Source organism: Neoarius graeffei, chromosome 13 (assembly GCF_027579695.1).
Source record: "Neoarius graeffei isolate fNeoGra1 chromosome 13, fNeoGra1.pri, whole genome shotgun sequence".
NCBI classification, from domain to species: domain Eukaryota; kingdom Metazoa; phylum Chordata; class Actinopteri; order Siluriformes; family Ariidae; genus Neoarius; species Neoarius graeffei.
In genome coordinates, this window is record NC_083581.1 from 65,602,253 (window position 1) to 65,623,447 (window position 21,195).

At 41.0% G+C, this 21,195-nt stretch overlaps 2 protein-coding genes across 3 annotated transcripts in view; both read left to right on the forward strand.

The window, feature by feature from the left end:
* myt1a (myelin transcription factor 1a) overlaps positions 1-8,319 on the forward strand; it is a 33,507-nt gene extending 25,188 nt beyond the window's left edge. The window contains exons 16-22 of one of the 2 annotated variants that reach the window (XM_060936982.1): positions 2,437-2,499; positions 2,763-2,846; positions 5,685-5,906; positions 6,428-6,519; positions 6,609-6,712; positions 7,010-7,153; positions 8,176-8,319. In XM_060936982.1, coding sequence (XP_060792965.1) covers positions 2,437-2,499; positions 2,763-2,846; positions 5,685-5,906; positions 6,428-6,519; positions 6,609-6,712; positions 7,010-7,153; positions 8,176-8,319 — 853 coding nt within the window. The remainder of the gene's footprint in view (positions 1-2,436; positions 2,500-2,762; positions 2,847-5,684; positions 5,907-6,427; positions 6,520-6,608; positions 6,713-7,009; positions 7,154-8,175) is intronic. The other variant, XM_060936983.1, reaches the window with a different exon arrangement.
* Positions 8,320-11,321: 3,002 nt separating this feature from the next.
* Positions 11,322-19,728, forward strand: pcmtd2a (protein-L-isoaspartate (D-aspartate) O-methyltransferase domain containing 2a). Its single transcript, XM_060936984.1, has 6 exons — positions 11,322-11,533; positions 15,936-16,247; positions 16,662-16,764; positions 16,889-17,060; positions 18,764-18,887; positions 19,313-19,728. The coding sequence occupies exons 2-6, from the start codon at positions 15,941-15,943 to the stop codon at positions 19,726-19,728; spliced, it is 1,122 nt and encodes a 373-aa protein (XP_060792967.1). The 5' UTR covers positions 11,322-11,533; positions 15,936-15,940.
* Positions 19,729-21,195: the final 1,467 nt, after the last annotated feature.

Genomic DNA, 21,195 nt, shown 5'->3' on the forward strand with positions numbered 1-21,195 from the left:
GGTCCTCAGAAATCTCCTTTGTTCGTGCCATGATACACTTCCACAAACATGTGTTGTGAAGATCAGACTTTGATAGATCCCTGTTCTGTAAATAAAACAGGGTGCCCACTCACACCTGATTATCATCCCATTGCTTGAAAACACCCGACTCTAATTTCAGCTTCAAATTAACTGCTAATCCTAGAGGTTCACATACTTTTGCCACTCACAGATATGTAATATTCGATCATTTTCCTCAATAAATAAATGACCAAGTATAATATTTTTTTCTCATTTGTTTAACTGGGTTCTCTTTATCTACTTTTAGGACTTGTGTGAAAATCCGATGATGTTTTAGGTCATATTTATGCAGAAATATAGAAAATTCTAAAGGGTTCACAAACTTTCAAGCACCACTGTACATGTTAGTTTACAATATGGTGACCACAATCAAACAGTAAACAAAAACACATCTGAGGACTTAAGTGTCTCCTTAACTTCAAAACATCATAAAATAATAGAAAATGGTTAGAAAAGTGATTTGCAAATCCAAACAAAATAAATCAGAGGAATTTACAAACCTTTCACAAAGTGAGGTTCAAGAGCCACCTTTCTCGTCATCTTTTCATAAAATCCTTTGCCTTTTCACCCTTTTTATCACTTCACGGGGAACCCAGAAGAAACTTATCAGTTTCCTGGTTTGTTTGATTTGAGCAGCCCAAAACACCGCAAGCGTAGGAAATTTTAACGACAAGCGAGGCACCCCAGTGATAGTAATGCTTTATGAACAGTGAGCTTAGCTGACCACCACTTCATGTCTTGCATACCTAATGAGGCAGATGTGACATCGGATGCAGCCCAGCAATTGTACCCTACTAGCTTCCACTTGGGAAAAAAATTTTGCAGCCCACTAGATGGCACTTTGTGGCCCACTAATGGGCCATGGCCCAGTGGTTGAGAAATACTGCCTCAAAGGAACAGTCCACCGTACTTCCATAATGAAATATGCTCTTATCTGAATTGAGACGAGCTGCTCCGTACCTCTCCGAGCTTTGCGCGACCTCCCAGTCAGTCAGACACAGTCAGATGCGCTGTCACTCCTGTTAGCAATGTAGCTAGGCTCAGTATGGCCAATGGTATTTTTTGGGGCTGTAGTTAGATGCGACCTAGTCTGGCTAATGCGACTTCAAAGCTCTACAAGCTATTGGTCTGGCCAAGATATTAAGCCCAACCGTTTCCCAGAGCCCGTGGTTGACCCGCCTCCCTGAAATGCCTCAGTTTGCTACTGGTCGAAGCCAGAAAAGGCTGTGACGAAGCTTAAACCAATCACATCACTCTTTCCTCTGACGTATGTGACGCGACGGGGCTAACTGGTAGATTAAACCATAGACATCCTATTATTAAACTCTTACCGAAGCCGGTTGGAAGCAAGGTGAAAACGTCCTTCCTTTCAATAAATACCTCCAGGGCTGCTCTTTGCTCCGTTTTCAATGAGAACTTCCCGTTGAATGTTTTCAATACAGCATTCGTGAATGAAGCGCTTCCGGCATAGATTCTGTAAACAATCTATGGCTTCCAGTCGCAGTTCTACTACGTCAGTGCCTTGAACACGCCTCTACCCAGGGCCGTTGGAGATGCTCAAAGTTGATTGGTTCCCGATTTTTCGGGAGCTTGGAAGAGCTGTAGATAGCTTGCCTGGCCAGACTAAGCTCGCAACAGGCCCTCGTGTTGCGTCACGCTTAGGATGGGCGGGCCCAGGCTAGATGCGACCAAACTCTTCCACGTTTTTCCTGTTTACATAGGTTTATATGACCAGTGACATGAAACAAGTTCAGTTACACAAACTGAAACGTAGCGATTTTCTATGCTATGGAAATTCCGCACTATAATGACAGGCATACTAACACCTTCTGCGCGCTTCGGCAGCGCATTGATATCTGAGCTCCGTATCAATGCGCTGCCGAAGCGTGCAGAAGGTGTTAGTACGCCTGTCATTATAGTGCGGACTTTCCATAGCATAGAAAATCGCTACGTTTCAATTTGTGTAATTGAACTTGTTTCATATCACTGGTTATATAAACCTATGTAAACAGGAAAAACGTGGAAGAGTTTGGTCGCATCTAACTACAGCCCCAAAAAATACCATTGGCCATACTGAGCCTAGCTACATTGCTAACAGGAGTGACAGCGTGTCTGACTGCGTCTGACTGACTGGGAGGTCGCGCAAAGCTCGGAGAGGTACGGAGCAGCTCGTCTCAATTCAGATAAGAGCATATTTAATTATGGAAGTAAGGTGGACTGTTCCTTTAAACTACACTGATATTAAAAATTTCATTCAGAAAGAATAACACTATATCATCATGATGACAGATGATGACCCAGAACTGTTCGGTTAAGTGCTTCCCTATCAGGCAAAGATGTTTTGACTGCACTGACCTATAATTCTCTGACTTCCAGATGTCCCACTCCAGGCTGTGATGGATCAGGACACATCACTGGAAACTATGCTTCACACAGAAGGTACATCACTTTTATTAGTCTGTCAGGAATCTACCACAACATAATAAACAGTCTACACAAAAGAGAAGCAGCGAAACCTTGAGGAAAATGTCCTTTTGTTAGTCAGAGGCAATATACCCTGCTACATTAGTTTCTAATACTATAATGTAATATCCTCATCTGTACTGTGTGCTGCCAGCAAGAAGCTTTCAAGCACCATTCAAACAAAATCCAGTTAGGGCAAAATGCAAATCTGATATTAACATTTAGCCTGGTTTTCACAGTTTGTCTGGATGTCCTCGAGCAAAGAAGGGAGGAGTGAAAACAACCCCCACCAAGGATGACAAGGAGGATTCAGAGTTGATCAAGTAAATCCCTTTCATGAAAAACAATCACATGACCTCAAAGTTTCACCATCACCAGTCTTCAACTCTTATATTATATCAAATATCAATGAGTATGATTCAGCATGAGACTGATAAGGTTCTACATAGCAGTTCTGTTATTTTAGGTATTGAGCTGTAATATGATGAGCTTAAGTAAAGTCAAAGTAGATACAACTTTTCAATTATATATTTAATAGTTATTCCACAAAATCGAGTTGTACATTAGCTGATAGCCAACAAGACGTGTAGCAGCACGTTGTCTATAAGCCATGTATGACGACATTGAGTAGAATAACTGTTTTGTTCTCTCCACATTCACTGGATTTTGAGAAATGGAAGGGTTTTTTTTGCAAATTTGATAAATAAGAACTTTATACAAAACATCCGACAAAATCATTTCCACTTAGTGGACATGTGACAAATTGCATACATGCATCATAAAATATTAAAATTTGACAAGATTTACATCAACAGTCAATCAATGAAAATGCATATTATAGAAAAAATTAAGTTTCAGACTTTTTGAGTGGAGTTTTTATTTCATCCTCGGTTGGTTCAGCAAAACGCTCTGCCATTTTGTTTTTCTCTACTCACGGTATAGGAGCTGATGGCGTAGTAGTAGAGTAGCCAATCAGAGCACACGATTGTTCATATCCAGTGAATGTGGATAGAATAAAGTATAATATATAGATTTAGGCATGGCCTAAAAGCAGAGCTCCCATCTGTTTCTGGGGTGTAGAATTTTCTTATATCAAATTTCCTTATATGTTTTGTTTTATTTCTTTACTGGCCACTTTAGTTTTTAGTGGCTCACACTGGCCACTAGGCGGTGTTTAGGATTGGTAATTACTCACACTGGCCACTAGGCGGTGTGTATGACTGGTAATTACTAACACTGGCCACTATGCGGTGTTTCATCTCATCTCATTATCTCATCTCATTATCTCTAGCCGCTTTATCCTGTTCTACAGGGTCGCAGGCAAGCTGGAGCCTATCCCAGCTGACTACGGGAGAAAGGCGGGGTACACCCTGGACAAGTCGCCAGGTCATCACAGGGCTGACACATAGACAACCATTCACACTCACATTCACACCTACGGTCAATTTAGAGTCACCAGTTAACCTAACCTCCATGTCTTTGGACTGTGCGGGAAACCGGAGCACCCGGAGGAAACCCACGCGGACACGGGGAGAACATGCAAACTCCGCACAGAAAGGCCCTCGCCGGCCACGGGGCTCAAACCTGGACCTTCTTGCTGTGAGGCGACAGCGCTAACCACTACACCACCGTGCCGCCGCGGTGTTTCATGTCATCTCATTATCTGTAGCCGCTTTATCCTGTTCTACAGGGTCGCAGGCAAGCTATGACTACGGGTACACCCTGGACAAGTCGCCAGGTCATCACAGGGCTGACACATAGACACAGACAACCATTCACACTCACATTCACACCTATGGTCAATTTTAGAGTCACCAGTTAACCTAACCTACACGTCTTTGGACTGTGGGGGAAACCGGAGCACCCGGGGGAAACCCACGCGGACACGGGGAGAACATGCAAACTCCGCACAGAAAGGCCCTCACCGGCCACAGGGCTCGAACCCGGACCTTCTTGCTGTGAGGCGACAGCGCTAACTACTACACCACCATGCTGCCCTAGGCGGTGTTTAGAACTGGTAATTACTAACACTGGCCACTAGGCAGTGTTTAGAACTGGTAATTACTAACACTGGCCACTAGGCGGTGTTTAGAACTGGTAATTACTAACACTGGCCACTAGGCGGTGTGTCTCATCTCATCTCATCTCATCTCATCTCATCTCATTATTTCTAGCTGCTTTATCCTGTTCTACAGGGTCGCAGGCAAGCTGGAGCCTATCCCAGCTGACTACGGGCGAAAGGCGGGGTACACCCTGGACAAGTCGCCAGGTCATCACAGGGCTGACACATAGACACAGACAACCATTCACACTCACATTCACACCTACGGTCAATTTAGAGTCAGCAGTTAACCTAACCTGCATGTCTTTGGACTGTGGGGGAAACCGGAGCACCCGGAGGAAACCCACGTGGACACGGGGAGAACATGCAAACTCCGCACAGAAAGGCCCTCACCGGCCACGGGGCTCGAACCCGCACCTTCTTGCTGTGAGGCGACAGCGCTAACTACTACACCACCGTGCTGCCCTAGGCGGTGTTTAGAACTGGTAATTACTAACACTGGCCACTAGGCGGTGTTTAGAACTGGTAATTACTAACACTGGCCACTAGGCGGTGTTTAGAACTGGTAATTACTAACACTGGCCTCTAGGCGGTGTGTATGACTGGGAATTAATAACACTGGCCACTAGGCGGTGTGTATGACTGGAAATTACTAACACTGGTATACCTATGGGGCTCCACTATTATATGGGTGGCACAGTGGTGTAGTGGTTAGCACTGTCGCCTCACAGCAAAAAGGTTCTGGATTCAAACCTCATGCCCAAAGGGAGCCTTTCTGTGTAGAGTTTGCATGTTCTCCCCGTGTCTGCATGGGTTTCTTCCGGGTGCTCCGGTTTCCCCCACCGTCCAAAGACATGCAGTTAGGTTAACTGGCTACTCTAAATTGTCCATAGGTGTGAATGGTTGAGAAGATAGAACGATATGCGAGAGAGCGATTATATGTTCATAGCATTAACTCATTTTTGATCAAAAAGAAAAAAAAACATCAGACAAAACCTTACCAAAGTCTGTTCATGTTAATGTTTATCATTAGATGCACCATGCAGTTCATGAAGTTTGATTTCTGAGGTATACTTGAATGTAAATATCTTCGTTTAAGGTGCCCAGTGCCTGGCTGTGATAGTCTGGGTCATATCAGTGGGAAGTATGCCACTCATCGCAGTGCCTATGGGTGTCCTCTGGCAGCACGCAGACAGAAGGAGGGCCTGCTGAATGGCACACCTTTCTCCTGGAAGTCCTTTAAGACAGAGGGCCCCACCTGCCCCACTCCGGGATGTGACGGCTCAGGCCACGCCAACGGCAGCTTCCTCACTCATCGCAGGTACACCACAAGAGTTTAATCAATTGCTTTGTGCAAAATGAAAGTTATCCCTGGCAGTGTTATAGACTATAATAATAATAATAAACAGTATATGTGTAGTATAAATAAATCTTAACAGCAGAATGGGATTTGCCAAAATTACTGCATATTAGTGACTTGCACTGTGATGTAACTGCCAGGCTAGATACAAAGTAAGTCACATCACCACAACGAGTTATACCCTTACATTACAGCCATTTAGCAGACGCTCTTATCCAGAGCGACATACAACATAGCCAGAGCAACCTGGGGAGCAGTTGGGGGTTAGGTGCTTTGCTCAAGGGCAATTCAGCTTTTCCTGCTGGTCCAGGAAATTGAACCGGCAACCTTTTATTCCCAAAGCTGCTTCTCGAACTATTAAGCCATGGTTTCAATACTTTCAACAGTACTGAGACTGTGTTTGGAATGTTAAAGGGGTTTTAGTCCTGTCCTTAAAAACTAAAGTGTTATATAACTGTATTTTTCCACCTATATTCCCACAGCTTGTCAGGTTGTCCAAGAGCTTCTGCTAACAAGAAAAGAGCGAGGTTCCCTGGGGATGATTACATCAGCAAGAAATTCAGGGCAAGCGATGGTAAGGCATAAGGAGCAATTATTTTGGGATAGGTGTTATTTTTAGCGCTCCATCCTGCAGATTTCATAATGTGTTTTGCCTTTTCTCAGTTCTTGATAATGACGAAGACATAAAGCAGCTGAACAAAGAGATCAGTGAGCTCAATGAGTCAAACTCTGAGATGGAGGCAGACATGGCCAACCTACACACACAGGTCAGTCCATACGGAGTGAAGTCTGTAACTCAGCTCTTCTCATGTTTGCATGTGTAGTTGCGTTCCTGAACAAACACATCCAATAGCATGAATTTAAGGAATGGCTTTTAAAGGTTATAAATAAGGAATTTATTAATAATATAGAATCAATACATCACAAGATGTTCAGTTGTTGAATTTGAAAAAAAAGAGGTAATCTGATCATTTTGATAATCAGTGGGAATTAATATAAATGTAATGAATTAATTTTAACCAGATTGTCCAAATGGACTTGTATTTTTTGATGGACTTTTGTAGATTTCATCAATGGAGAAGAATCTGAAGAGCATGGAGGAGGAAAATAAATTAATTGAAGAGAAAAATGAAGCTCTGTTCATGGAGTTGTCTGGCCTGAGCCAGACTCTTATCCGTAGTTTGGCCAACATCCGCCTGCCACAGATGGTGTGTAAACTAGCGCTCTACAGTACAACATGACGTCATTCCAAACACATTGCAGACAAAGCAGAGTTTCTCCACACTGTCCACCACCTACTTTATCTAAACTCTGTCAAGTACCATTGCAAATATTTGCTTATTAGACAATTAGGGAGCTGTGAAAAGGTTTTTGGGTTGTTTTATTTCAGGTTCACACTGCATACTGGCACACTATTTAATGCTGCCATAGTCTACCTTCACTGTTGTCTCTTGACATCACAAATGCGAAGCACAATTTTCCAACGTTCAGAAATGATAAATTCGCACAGATTAGTGGCAAATAAGAAGACAGACAATAAGAGCAGGGGTGGCACGGTGGTGTAGTGGTTAGCGCTGTCGCCTCACAGCAAGAAGGTCCGGGTTCGAGCCCCGTGGCCGGCGAGGGCCTTTCTGTGTGGAGTTTGCATGTTCTCCCCGTGTCTGCATGGGTTTCCTCCGGGTGCTCCGGTTTCCCCCACAGTCCAAAGACATGCAGGTTAGGTTAACTGGTGACTCTAAATTGACCGTAGGTGTGAATGTGAGTGTGAATGGTTGTCTGTGTCTATGTGTCAGCCCTGTGATGACCTGGCGACTTGTCCAGGGTGTACCCCGCCTTTCGCCCGTAGTCAGCTGGGATAGGCTCCAGCTTGCCTGCGACCCTGTAGAAGGATAAAGCGGCTAGAGATACTGAGATGAGACAATAAGAGCAGCTCTGTTTCTTTCATCAAGCATCAGCCTAGTCACACAAAATCATGGTTAACGTTCTCCATCTCCTTGATGGTAACCTGGGGGAAAAAGCACATTACACAGCTCAGAGAATGCTTATACATTCACTGCCACCCATGTTGGTAGTCCTATGGTGCATTGTAGAATTGGAAAGATTAGGATTTAACCAATACAATAAAATGTAAGAAGGCAAATAAGCTCTGTCTACACTAATTTAGCATCATACAAGGAAAGAATAAGATTGAAGATGCGTAACACTTTGTAATCTTACCATTTTTGTTCAGCAGGAGCCCATCAGTGAACAGAACTTTGATACATATGTGGACACTCTGACCCACATGTTCAGCAACAAAGAGTGCTATCAGAACCCTGCAAACCGAGCCCTGCTCGAGTCCATCAACCAGGCCGTCAAAGGCATTGAGGTATAAGCAACAGCTGGGATCAAACACACAGCAGGAAAGAGCATGAACACCAAGAGTACCATGAGAATTCCAGAACACACTGTGGCTTGTAAAACAGATCAACAATATTTGCGCACTGTTAAAGGACATTCAGGTTTTGTATGTGACGATGATGAAGAGCACCGCGAGGCCCTGTGCAGTTTAAAGAGATGGACCAAATGTGAAAATCCAATCTTGCTGCTGTACCATTTCAACATGACCCAAAACGTCAGTTGGGCACAGTGCTTAAATGGGATTTTTTTTGGAGATCACCTCTTTATTAGTGACCAGCTCACACCTGTCCCAGTCTGCCTTTCTTACTCTTCTCAGCGAATGGGAGTTGTCATGAACAAGCTGCCAGTGTGTGTGTGTGTGTGTGTGTGTGTGTGTGTGTGTACATACATGTGTGTGGTTGACATTTAATGTCTGCAGGTACTTTTAGGATTCCTGGCGTCCCCTTTATGGATCATGATTAGGCTACAGCACTACTGTTGTTTGTATGATGTATGATGATGATGTCTCATATTTGGTGGAAATTGGTTCCTGTCCCATTTAGAAATGGTCATAGTATTTGAAAACATAGATATTGCACTTCCATAATAGTTTGTAGTTTCGTTATCTTATTGTTATTACTATTTAAATTTGATCACTGATATGTTTAATTTATTATTTATTCATGCTTGGGTGATTATTTTTGTTTATTTATTTGTCATTGTCTATTTAAGAGCTTATTTATTTTACAACCACAAGATTCTATAAGCAGCTTTTTAACAGTCAATATAAGGAGAATAGTTGCCCTCTTGTGTTGAGAAAGAGGCAATATTTTAAAAAAATATATATCCACTGCAAGTGTTTTATAAACCGTATTTATTTCAAAGACAGAGATTTTGAATCTCTTTTTTAAGTGCAAATATTTTTTATCGATTTTTTATATTATTTTATAATATTCTCTTTTATTTAATGAGTTTTGTTTTCCATAAAAGTATTTTGACACCCTCCACAGTGACATGGGTTGAACAGATACAGTATGATGTATTTATTATTATTATTATTATTATTATTATTATTATTATTATTAGTTATGTAATATTTAAGTATAAATTGAATGGCGCTCTTGTTGCAATATTTATTTTGTAAATGTATCTGTGTTAGTGACTGCTGCATATTGATAGACTTTTGTTCATCTGTTGGTGATATAATAAAAGGAAATTCTATCACCTACGTCACGTGATCAGAGACCCATTTGTTCTTGGGAATGTAAAAAGTGACAGGTGGAATGATTGTGGTGGGAGCAGGATTTATAAGGTTTTTCTGCCCTCTGCTGGTTGAGTAAGGAAACTACTAGTGAAGTTGTTCCTCCACATAACATTATTTTATTGCACTTTTAGTAGCCTAAACTAACACTGTGTTTCCTCTTCCTCTTGTTGCTTTATTTTATCAATCAAAAGGACACATTGCAGTGTTAATTCTTAGGTGTGATAACTGATCAAAATCTAAGTTGGAAAGAGCATATCAACACAGTATCTAGTAAAATATCTAGAACTATAGGAATAATTTCAAAATCCAAAATTTACTTGTCACAGCCATCATTGTTGAAACTTTATTATTCATTAGTCTACTCTTATTTGTATTCTGTGGATCTACTTATAAAACAAATCTCAATAGACTGACTGTTTTGCAAAAGCATGTGGTACGAATTATCATAAATCCTCATACAAAGCACAAACTGGTCCTTTATTTTATAGATATAATTTGGTAAATTTGAATACCATTCACTCTTTACAAGTAGGACTACTCATGTACTCTGTTCATTTTAATACTATACCAGAAACATTTAAAAGTATTTGTTGTAAAAATTTTCAAATTCATCAATATGCTACTAGATACTCAAGCAATTACAGAGTTAAGCTTTGCAGAACTAATATCTACAAATTTACTATTGCTGCTAATGGGCCTAAATTATGGAATTCCCTCCCGAAGGAACTTAAATCTGAGTCAACTATCATTACATTTAAAAAAAAAAAAAAAACTTGAAGCAATATTTACTCGGTTTAACAAAACCCTAGAAAGTTTGTATTTAAAAAGTGTCAAATGTTACTGAAATTGTTGTTTTACTGTTTACAGTTTCATTAACAATTGTTAGTCAGTTATCTGAGGATTACTTATTTTCGGCATCTTTCCTTATTTTTTTTTTTTTATAGTTGCAGCTAATCAGATGTCTCGAATATAATTTGAGACAGTTCAAAAGTATAAGCCTGTGGCTTCTTCCTGAATACTGTCTCACCATCAGACATGCATTGCACCTGAATTACATTTAATTTTAATCAAAATGACTAATTCATTGATTAATATTAGAAATTATAGATATATGTAAAAAAATGTAATATTTGTTTCCTAAGAGAGACAGAAGGGGGAGAAGGGGAGCTTTATCCCTTTTTCCTCCTCTCTCTCTCTGTTTTATTACACACACACAATATACTATATGTTATATGTGCATTATCATTTATACATAATGAACTTTAATTCTTTTTTTTTATTGTTGTAAATCTTGTTAATTATGCCTTAGATATCATGGTAATGTGTAAATAATGTGATGGTTGTAATTTTGTAATTTACATTGGTTGTAAATTGAATTAAATTCATTCATTAATTTTTCAGAGAAAAGGCAATGTAAAGTTATCTTAAAACATGAAAACATCTGAATGACATCCAAACATGTGAGGTTACATTTTGGAAGCAACGCCATTGTGAACCGACTCTCTCATGAACTAACCGACTCTGAACCGATTCTTTGTTGAAGCTTTGTAGTAACATCTGGCATTAGTTCCTAAGTGTATCAGTGTGTATGAAGTATCAACAGTCTGTAAACTAATATATATATATATATATATATATATATATATATATACTACACACACACACACAGATTTGTGTGTGTGTGTGTGTGTGTGTCGTCACGCAGTCAGCTGTTCAGTGTTTACATCCAGAACTGTAGCCGCTTTGTGATAACCGTCTATGGATGAAGATGACAGGTTTATAAACCATGCACAGCTTCAACAAGACACCACACGCGAGTTAAAATAAGCCTAAAATATCACATCCGTGACTCTGCTGCTGCTAACGAGACTGGAGATTTTAGCACAGAATACATTACCTGCGAACCAGCCTTCATTTTATCCACACCGACTGTTTACAGCTGGAGGTGAGCTGAAAATTAATCATCCTCTTATATGAACCAGATGGAATCCATCGTGTCATCATCTACTGGGCTGAAATATTTTATTGCACAAGTACGACAACATTTCAAACAACGTGCATATTAATAAGAGAGGTCTTTTTCTTTTCTTTCTTCTTTTTGTAATGTGCCACTAATTTGCAACTTCAATATGGCTACATCAGAAACCGCACACATAGCCTACTGTATTAAACAGTATGAATCTCATAGCACAGTTACCATAGTTACCGCAAATGGCCTTCTAGGTTAAAGGTAGACTGCCTTTCAGATTTTTCAAGTCTAGGTCATGAAAAGAATTTTCCCTGACACCCAATTATTTTTGTTTAGTGGACTGAAAGCTACTGAATTCCAATTTTATTCGTTTTTTTTAAAAACAGAACAATTAATGAATTTAAGGCCACGTGGCCCTAAATTCTCCGCTATTTTTTCCTGCTTCAGCATGATCCAATTCAAGATACTATACGGTATGTCATGCATGACGTGGTGGACTTTCCCCGTTCCAGAGCATTTTTTAACATAGTTACTGGGAGACCAAATGGTCTCCTAGTCAATGCCAAACCAGCTTCACTGGGAGACCAAATTTTAAACCAAGTTATGTCTTATCATTTGGTTCAATCAGTTGCAATTAATTAACCAAGTACCATGTAAGTATACATTTAACAAGGAAAACTTGGCACTGCATTAACTATGTTGATATTATGCTGGCTGAAACGAGGATTCGTAATGCGGCAATTTGCATCACAGAATATGCCGCAGCGGTGCAGCCGCATGGACTCTGGGGCCTGTGATTGTATAGATAGTTTTCACTGACGTCACGGCATTCCGGGGAACGCCCTCCAGCCGCCATCTTGTGGGGCAAACAAAACGGACCATCGCTATTACCGGCTACGTTATCTCGGACGAATTTATGAAGTTATATAGTCAGTTTTCTAAAATAAAGATCAATGTCGGCAAAATCAAGCAAACGGAAGTATATAGATACATTGGACGACATCTCACGACAACGGTATGCAGCCAAACTGGCCTTGATTGGGGGAATTGACCCCTACGAAGTGGACAAAGATGCATTTTCAAGTGACTATGCAGGGCTGCCATCCATATCGTACCCCGATATTGTGAACTATTTCATGAATAGTAAAAGTGCCTACACACTTGACGACCCCAAAGCATACAAGTCGCTGGAGTCATACAGTTATTTTGTCTGTGGCTGGGTCCGTGAAGTCCACCATATAAAAACAAGTGACAGTTGTGTCCTAATTACAGCCAAGGTATGTAAACATTGGAATTTTAAAGCTCTCAACACTGCATATAAATGTGTGTGTGTGTGTGTGTGTGTGTATAATATCGAGTTGATTTAAGACAAATTTTACATCCATTAGTGGTATTACAGTACCATGTCAGTATAAACTTTATAATATAATTAACTGGTATGTAGGCTTGTTACATTTTGTGTTTATGATAAATATGACAATTTATAGGCCAGTAATAATTATATGTTTGCAGCCTTGTACCGAGCGATATTAAGTGTACATTACAATGTAAACATACACTCAGCGGTTCCAGTTAGGCATTCTCCAGAGATTGTTTACACGATGTTTTGGTTTCCAAAAACAAACTTAAACACAATTGATTGTTTATTTAAACAACTTACCACTTATAAAATGATCAGAGCAGACTTTGCTGTGTTTGGAAGGCTGATAATCCTTGCGGTTGATTCTCGCAAGCCATAGATTTCTCCTTTGTATGCTGAGTTTCTTTGTTTGCTCGCCTTCGTGCTCCCGTACAGTGGGAATTCCATAAAAGCTCCGCTGACCTATTACGACAGCCGTGAATACAACAGGTGTGCACCATTGCTAGCTTTAAATAGCCTGCTTGGGTTCTTTTGAAGACTTTGTACTCGCGCGTTACAGTGTGTGCTCAGTGACCCGTACGGTAAGCTTGACCCACAAGATGGCCGCCACTAAGGAATCCCCGACTCTGTGACGTCATGTGAAAACCATGTATTGCCCAGACCAGTTGGTCTCCTAGTGGAAAATCCTTAAAAAATGCTCTGCTGTTCACCCAAGGCATTGTGGGATACAAATTTGAAACAGGAGAGAAAAATGGAGGACGTGAGTGTGCGAAAACATGAAAGACTGACTACAGTAACGGAAAGCGAGAAGAAAAGACGTTATATTGTGAAGGAAAGGAAACACAGGACCAAACTAATAAATATCGGCGGTCAGTGAGGACCTCGGTGTGATCAGCTGTTCGTTTCGTGACAAAATGATGTAACGGTGAGTGCACAGTCAAAGGTAAACCTGTAGATGGCAGTAATGCAACGGTGTGGATGCCAGCTGCCGTAAAACCCAAAAGAAGAACAAGAAGAAGGTGAACCTGCTCATGCGTACACGGACTTCCTCTGTCTGCTTGACTGCATGAAGTGAGCGATTTCATGCACATTATTTGCTAGGGAATCCCCTCAAATTAAATAACTTCCCAGCCACAGAATGGCCTGATATTTTGTGAGATATTACAGAAATAAACATATATCACAATGACCAAATTTCAGAGGGAACTAAATTTCACTGATTTTATGAAATCGAAAGGCCGTCTAGCTTTAATATACTATTTAGTACAGTAGTGTGATGTTTTGGAAGTAGCTTTTAAATGCACACTAATAGTGTAAGCTGTCATGGGGCAGCTTTGTGTTGAACATTTTCTAGGATTGGTGGGAATGTTTCTCAGAGATGCACTTTTTCAGGTTGAGTCTCCTGGGAAATTTAGGAATTCCTGCTTTCCAGCGACACCGTGTGAAGGATCTGGGAAACTGCAAAGCTCTTTCAAGTTGCGTGTAATGATTCTTTTATTCATGTATTCATTTATTAATTCCTCCACCCATCCATCTTCAGTAACGGCTTTATACTGGTGAGGGTCACAGTGGATCAGGAGCCAATGAAAATGCAAGGCACAGGAATACACCCTGGATGGGTCCATCACAGGGCACAATGTACACACACATCCACACCTATGAGCAATTTGGAGTCGCCAATCCACCTACCAGTAGGAGGAAAGTCAAAGAACCCAGAGGAAACCAACCAGGACACAGGAAGGACATGCAGAACTTCACACAGACAGGAACCTGAGTCAGGGACCCTGGAGCTGTGAGGCTTTCATGCCACCCCAAGTGAAATGATGGTCAAAAATAGATGCCATGGTCTCTTTTCTGTATAATAAAACACTCTCTGTGTCCAATATGATATCCTACTCCCTGTTTTGCAAATTGCAAAGTATGTTATGGGTCCTCTGGATCCCTCTACATTCTTATGAAAAGGATAGGAATTCTGGATAGTCAGTGATTCTGACCTTGTATAGGGGTTCTGTTTGGAACCTTTATGTTATATGGGTCTACATAGAAACTTTAAAGGTTCACCCAGAGGGGTAAACCAAAGAATGCTCAAAGGATCTAAATTATCTCATCTCATCTCATTATCTCTAGCCGCTTTATCCTTCTACAGGGTCGCAGGCAAGCTGGAGCCTATCCCAGCTGACTACGGGCGAAAGGCGGGGTACACCCTGGACAAGTCGCCAGGTCATCACAGGGCTGACACATAGACACAGACAACCATTCACACTCACATTCGCACCTACGGTCAATTTAGAGTCACCAGTTAACCTAACCTGCATGTCTTTGGACTGTGGGGGAAACCGGAGCACCCGGAGGAAACCCACGCGGACACGGGGAGAACATGCAAACTCCGCACAGAAAGGCCCTCGCCGGCCCCGGGGCTCGAACCCAGGACCTTCTTGCTGTGAGGCGACAGCGCTAACCACTACACCACCGTGCCGCCCGGATCTAAATTCAGCTTTAAAAAAAAAAGTGTACAGAAAGTTCACAGTACACACTGGATGAAAGGGTTCTGCAAGTGTTCTTTGGGTGGTGAGCACTTCTAACTTGTGAAAGGTTCTATTTGGAATCTTTTCTGAAATGGAGACTCGCTGTTGTAGGGTTGTAACTCGAACCTTTAAGGCAGGGGTGTCCAGTCTTATCCAGAAAGAGCCAGTGTAGGTGCAGGTTTTCATTCCAGCAAGGCAGAAGCCACACTTGATAGTTGACTGAAAGCCAAGTTTAACTGATTAAACAGGTGAAATCAAGTGTGGCTCCTGCTTGATTGGAATGAAAACCTGCCCCCACAGTGGGCCCTTTGGAGATAAGATTGAATGTCCCTGCTTTAAGAGCTCACTTCGAGGGACAAACTGAATAGCCCTTTATTAGCCTAATGGAACCTTCTAAGATTGTCTGTCTGTGTTTATAGATGTACTGCATCACTGAGTTTCGGTAATAACGCGATGTCCACATTTTGGGTCCTAACGTTGTGTTCTTCCTCAGTAACAATGGGAGGTGCAGTAAGTGCAGGAGACGACAATGATGACCTGATTGACAACCTGAAAGAGGCTCAGTACATTCGTTCAGAGCTGGTGGAGTGTGCTTTCAGGGCCATCGACCGAGCCGACTACTACCTGGATGAGTTCCGTGATAGTGCTTATAAGGACTTGGCCTGGAGACATGGCAACATCCACCTGTCTGCACCCTGCATCTACTCAGAGGTGATGGAGGCTCTGGACCTACAGCCTGGCCTGTCCTTCCTCAACCTGGGAAGTGGAACGGGCTACCTCAGCACCATGGTGGGCCTCATACTGGGTAAGTTCAAGGTTTATGAATAGGAATGAACAATGACGTTGCCTGTCATGTGGGGTAGAGGAAGGTCTGAATATGTGACTACATGGCAAGTGTACAGAGTGTAGTATGTAGACTTTCCTATTAATGCTTGATGACAAATGTAAGGTAGTATTTGTATTGACAGTAAGTAAATCCTTATGACAGAATGGAATTTACTTTCTATGCTATGGGCATTGAAACATCTCTATGGTTACTCCTGCTAAAGCACACATTGCGGTTCTTGTGTCATGGTCATCTATACGTAAAATAATACCATATTTACAGTAACAGGTTCTTGAAAGCCACAACACTAGGGGTGGTTACATTATTTGTGAAGTTGTATTGTATTTTTCAGGATTTATTTCATGTTTATTGACTAGATGTTCAACTGTTTAGGTCCATTTGGTGTGAATCATGGCATTGAACTCCATGCTGATGTCATTGAGTATGCTTATCAAAAGCTGGACTGCTTTATCAAGACGAGTGACAGCTTTGACAAGTCAGTATCCATGTGCTTGTTCGAGTTTTTATAGTTCAGTATTACAACTAAGATAAAGCATGAGTTCTAGTATTATGCTAACTGACTATATCATATATCATATCATATATATGACATACCTCAGGTTTGAGTTCTGTGAGCCATCATTTGTGGTGGGGAACTGTCTGGAGATTGCTCCAGAGAGCCGACAGTACGACCGAGTGTACTGTGGAGCAGGGGTTCAGAAAGAGCACGAGGACTTCATGAAGAACCTGCTAAAGGTTGGGGGTATCTTGGTGCTGCCGTTAGAAGAAAAGGTGAGCATATTTATCATGTGGTAAGACATGGTTTCTACACCCATTAGAAGAAAACATACACTATTAAACCAATCTGAATTGTAGTTCTTCAGTTTGTACCCCGTGTGAGTCCTTAAAGGTTCTGTGAAGAGCCCATCATAGATTGTCTGTAGATGTTTTTGAAATCTTTATTACCGATATAGATATAAGAAAGTGTACACTCTTATTGTGTTCAATGGGAGAAGTGAGAGTCAATTTCTGTTTTATTTAAATTAGTAATTACATACAGGGTAAAGAACCCGATGACATTTTTTTCTGAAAGTAACCAACAAGATTCCAATGTTGAACTTTTTTAGGAGGCAAGAACCCTTAAAGCTAGACGGCCTTTCGATTTCGTAAAAGCAGTGAAATTTAGTTCCCTCTAAAATTTGGTCATTGTGATATGTTTATTTCTGCAATATCTCAACAAAAAAAAACCCAGGCCATTCTGTGGCTGGGAAGTTATTTAATTTGAGGGGATTCCTGAGCAAACAATGTGCATGAAATTGCTCACTTTGCGCAGTTAAGCAGACAGAAGTAGTCCATGTGCGCATGTGCAGGTTTACCTGCTTCTTCTTCTTCTTCTTTTCCTCCTTCTTTTGGGTTTTACGGCAGCTGGCATCCAGTGTTGCATTACTGCCATCTACAGGTTTACCTTGACCGTGCACTGACCGTTACATCATTTTTTCGCTAAATGAACAGCTGATCACACCAAGGTGCTTGCTGACCGCCAATATTTATTAGTTTGGTCCTGTATTTCCTTTCCTTCTTGCCTTCTGTTCCTGTAGTCGGTCTTCCATGTTTCATTCATGTCCTCCGTTTTCCTCTCCTGTTTCAAATTTGTATCCCACAATGCCTTGCATGAACAGGGAAAGTCCACCGCGTGATGCATGACATAGTATCTTCATTTGGGTCATGGTGAAGCAAGAAAAAATAGTGGAGAATTTAGGGCCATGTGGCCCTAAATTCATCAACTGTTCTATTTATTTAAAAAAAAAAAAACTAATAAAATTGGAAGTCTGTGATTTTGAATTAGTTTTCGGTCCATTTTTATGACCTAAACTTGAAAAATCTGAAAGGCAGTCTACTTTTAACCAACCAAAAAGCCCTTGAGGAATTAACCATTTTTATCTAAGAGTGTAGCAACATGATGATAATGCATTAGTTGTGGAAGTGCTGCAAACTTTGTGAACTTTTTGGATCTGTATTTTATTGTGTTGCACTCTTAAAAAAAAAAAAAAAATTTCAACATTGAACCTTAACCTCCTAGGGCTGAGCGGTCACATGTGTGGACAGCACTTTATGGAAATTCGGAACAAGAATCCACATATGTGGACATACTTTTTCTCTAAAAGTACATCTTATCAAAAGATGATGCTTAGTTTTTATTCTAATCAGGTTCTAATAAGCCCAAATAGCAAAGAGAAATAAAAAATGCATGTAAAAAAAAAACAGCTTGGGCCTTAGGAGGTTAAAGGGTACTTTGAGTTGTCCACTCTGCAAGAATCCTTAGAATTTCTATCTTAGATCAGATAGGGAAAGTATAATTGAACCTTTTTTTAAATCAATGAAACAAAACATAATCCTATCATGGATTTTACTGTAAATATTGAGTGTACGTAATGTTCTTAGTCAATTTTCAAATCTTTAGTTGGTAATAAACCTTAAAGGATTTTTTCTTTCAGCTAACCAAAATTACTCGGACAGGGTACAACTCATGGGAGACAAAAAAGATCATTGCTGTGTCCTTTGCACCTATTGTCCTTCCAAAACACAGAGAAAACGGCAAACCCGGAGCAGTACCACTACGTAAGTATGCTCCAGCAGAGATTCATATTTATCTGAAGACGAATTACTTGTTAAACACATTTTGAGATTAATATGAACTTTCGGATGTCTGACAAGTTCGTTTTCAGTTAGTATATCGTTTCATGGGTGGTAAAGTGATACAGTGAGTAGTGTTCCCATGGCACAACTCCAGGATCCCCTGTTGAAATCTAAACTTCAGTTAGCGTCTGTGCAGTTTCCCCGCAAAAAACGTGCCAGTAGGTGGAATGACTATATTGCCTGAGTGTGTGAATGTGTGCATGATGCCCTCCATGATGAATTGGGGCATTCCTGCTGCACATGAAGTGTTCCTGGGATAGGTTCCATTCTTACAGTGTTACTAGGATAAAGTGGTTACTAAAGATGAATGATGTAGTTTTTTTTTTTTTTTCTTAAATCTTGTGCAGCTGCCATGTTTGAAGTGCGAAGCCTCCAGGACTTGGCTCGCATTTCCATCCGGCAGGCTCTTAAGAAATCTGTGTCTGGTTCATGGCCCCTTCCTCAGAAGGTGGGATCCAGAAGCAGGTCTCGTCTGAAACAGAGACGCGAACGACGTGACTCCACACAACTGACCAACAACTATATGTTCATGAGTCGTCTGATCCCCAGAGCTATAGATGACAACAACAATCAGTCAGATGACGATGAGGACTGCAGAGGCGTTTTCGAACGAGTGGATAATGAGGTTGGGGAAGGTGAGGATGGAAGGAGGAAGGAGGTGAGAGTAACAGAAGCTCCTGTTAACGTCCTGAGGGAGAGGATCCTCAGCCTGCCTCTTCCAGAGCCACTCAAAACATACCTTCTATATTACAGAGAGAAGTAGGCCATCAGTTTACTGAGATGACTTATTTCAGTTCATCTACAGACTATGTACAAGTCCTAAAATGTTCATCAGTTACACATAACTCCTGCCTTGTTGGATGTAATGTGCACAAATTACATTTTTATTAGCTAAATAATCAGCATGGTTAGTGAGAAGAAAAAAAAAAACACTGTATGGTATCAGTGATTTTAAACTCCTACAAAACATCCAATTTTACTGAAGTATTGCACCCACAATCAGGAATCTGACAAGCACATAAACCAAGAAATATGAACTGTACATCAACTACACTGGTAGTAAACTGTCCCAGTATGGACCTGGGGTGGCCAGCATTACTTACTTTAATTTCCATGCATTTCTTTGAATACACTGTACAAAACAATGTAGACAATACGAGAAAAACTGAGGACTCAATAATACTTTCCAATTTATGCTCTACCATTAAAAAAATGAGGGCGGCACGGTGTAGTGGTTAGCGCTGTCGCCTCACAGCAAGAAGGTCCTGGGTTCGAGCCCCGGGGCCAGCGAGGGCTTTTCTGTGTGGAGTTTGCATGTTCTCCCCGTGTCCGCGTGGGTTTCCTCCGGGTGCTCCGGTTTCCCCCACAGTCCAAAGACATGCAGGTTAGGTTAACTGGTGACTCTAAATTGACCGTAGGTGTGAATGTGAATGGTTGTGTGTGTCTATGTGTCAGCCCTGTGATGACCTGGCGACTTGTCCAGGGTGTACCCCGCCTTTCACCCGTAGTCAGCTGGGATAGGCTCCAGCTTGCCTGCGACCCTGTAGAAGGATAAAGCGGCTAGAGATGATGAGATTAAAAAAATGCCCATCTTTATGATTTATGTGAGTGAAGTGTGCGTGGGGGAATCTTACGTTTTATTTTACTAACGTCATTTAGCGTAACGAGCAACTGCTAACTGAATCACAAACATTATGTGGGATCATTTGGCTCCGTCCATAAATTGTGTATTCCCCTGCCTCAGATTTCAGAGGAATACAAAGCAGTGCTGACAAAGTATTTTCTTACTTGAATATATGAAAATTATTCAATAACATTTTAGAATATAAATGAAAGGTATCGAGTTTAATTTGTCCATATACAACCTTTTTCTCTTCCCAAGATCCCTTAAATCTGCTTTTTGAGAGATGAATCAAATACCATGTTTAAGTTCATGATAAATTACTGAAGTTTTTCCTCAGTGTGTCCAAGTGATACAGGCTATTAGTTTTTGGTTTTTTGGACAAAATCATGGTAAATTTCCTGTGAAGAAAACTGTACATTCCAGTTGTGTGTATAAAAGCCTAACCTGTAATTAAGTGTATAAAAGGTTGACCATTCCATACATTAAAATGTTTCCACTATAATCAAAATCACACATTGATGGCTACTACTGCGAAAATTGCATAACTGCACTATTCCATTAAAACATCGGACATGACAGCACAACAGTCCTATAAATGTCGAGTTT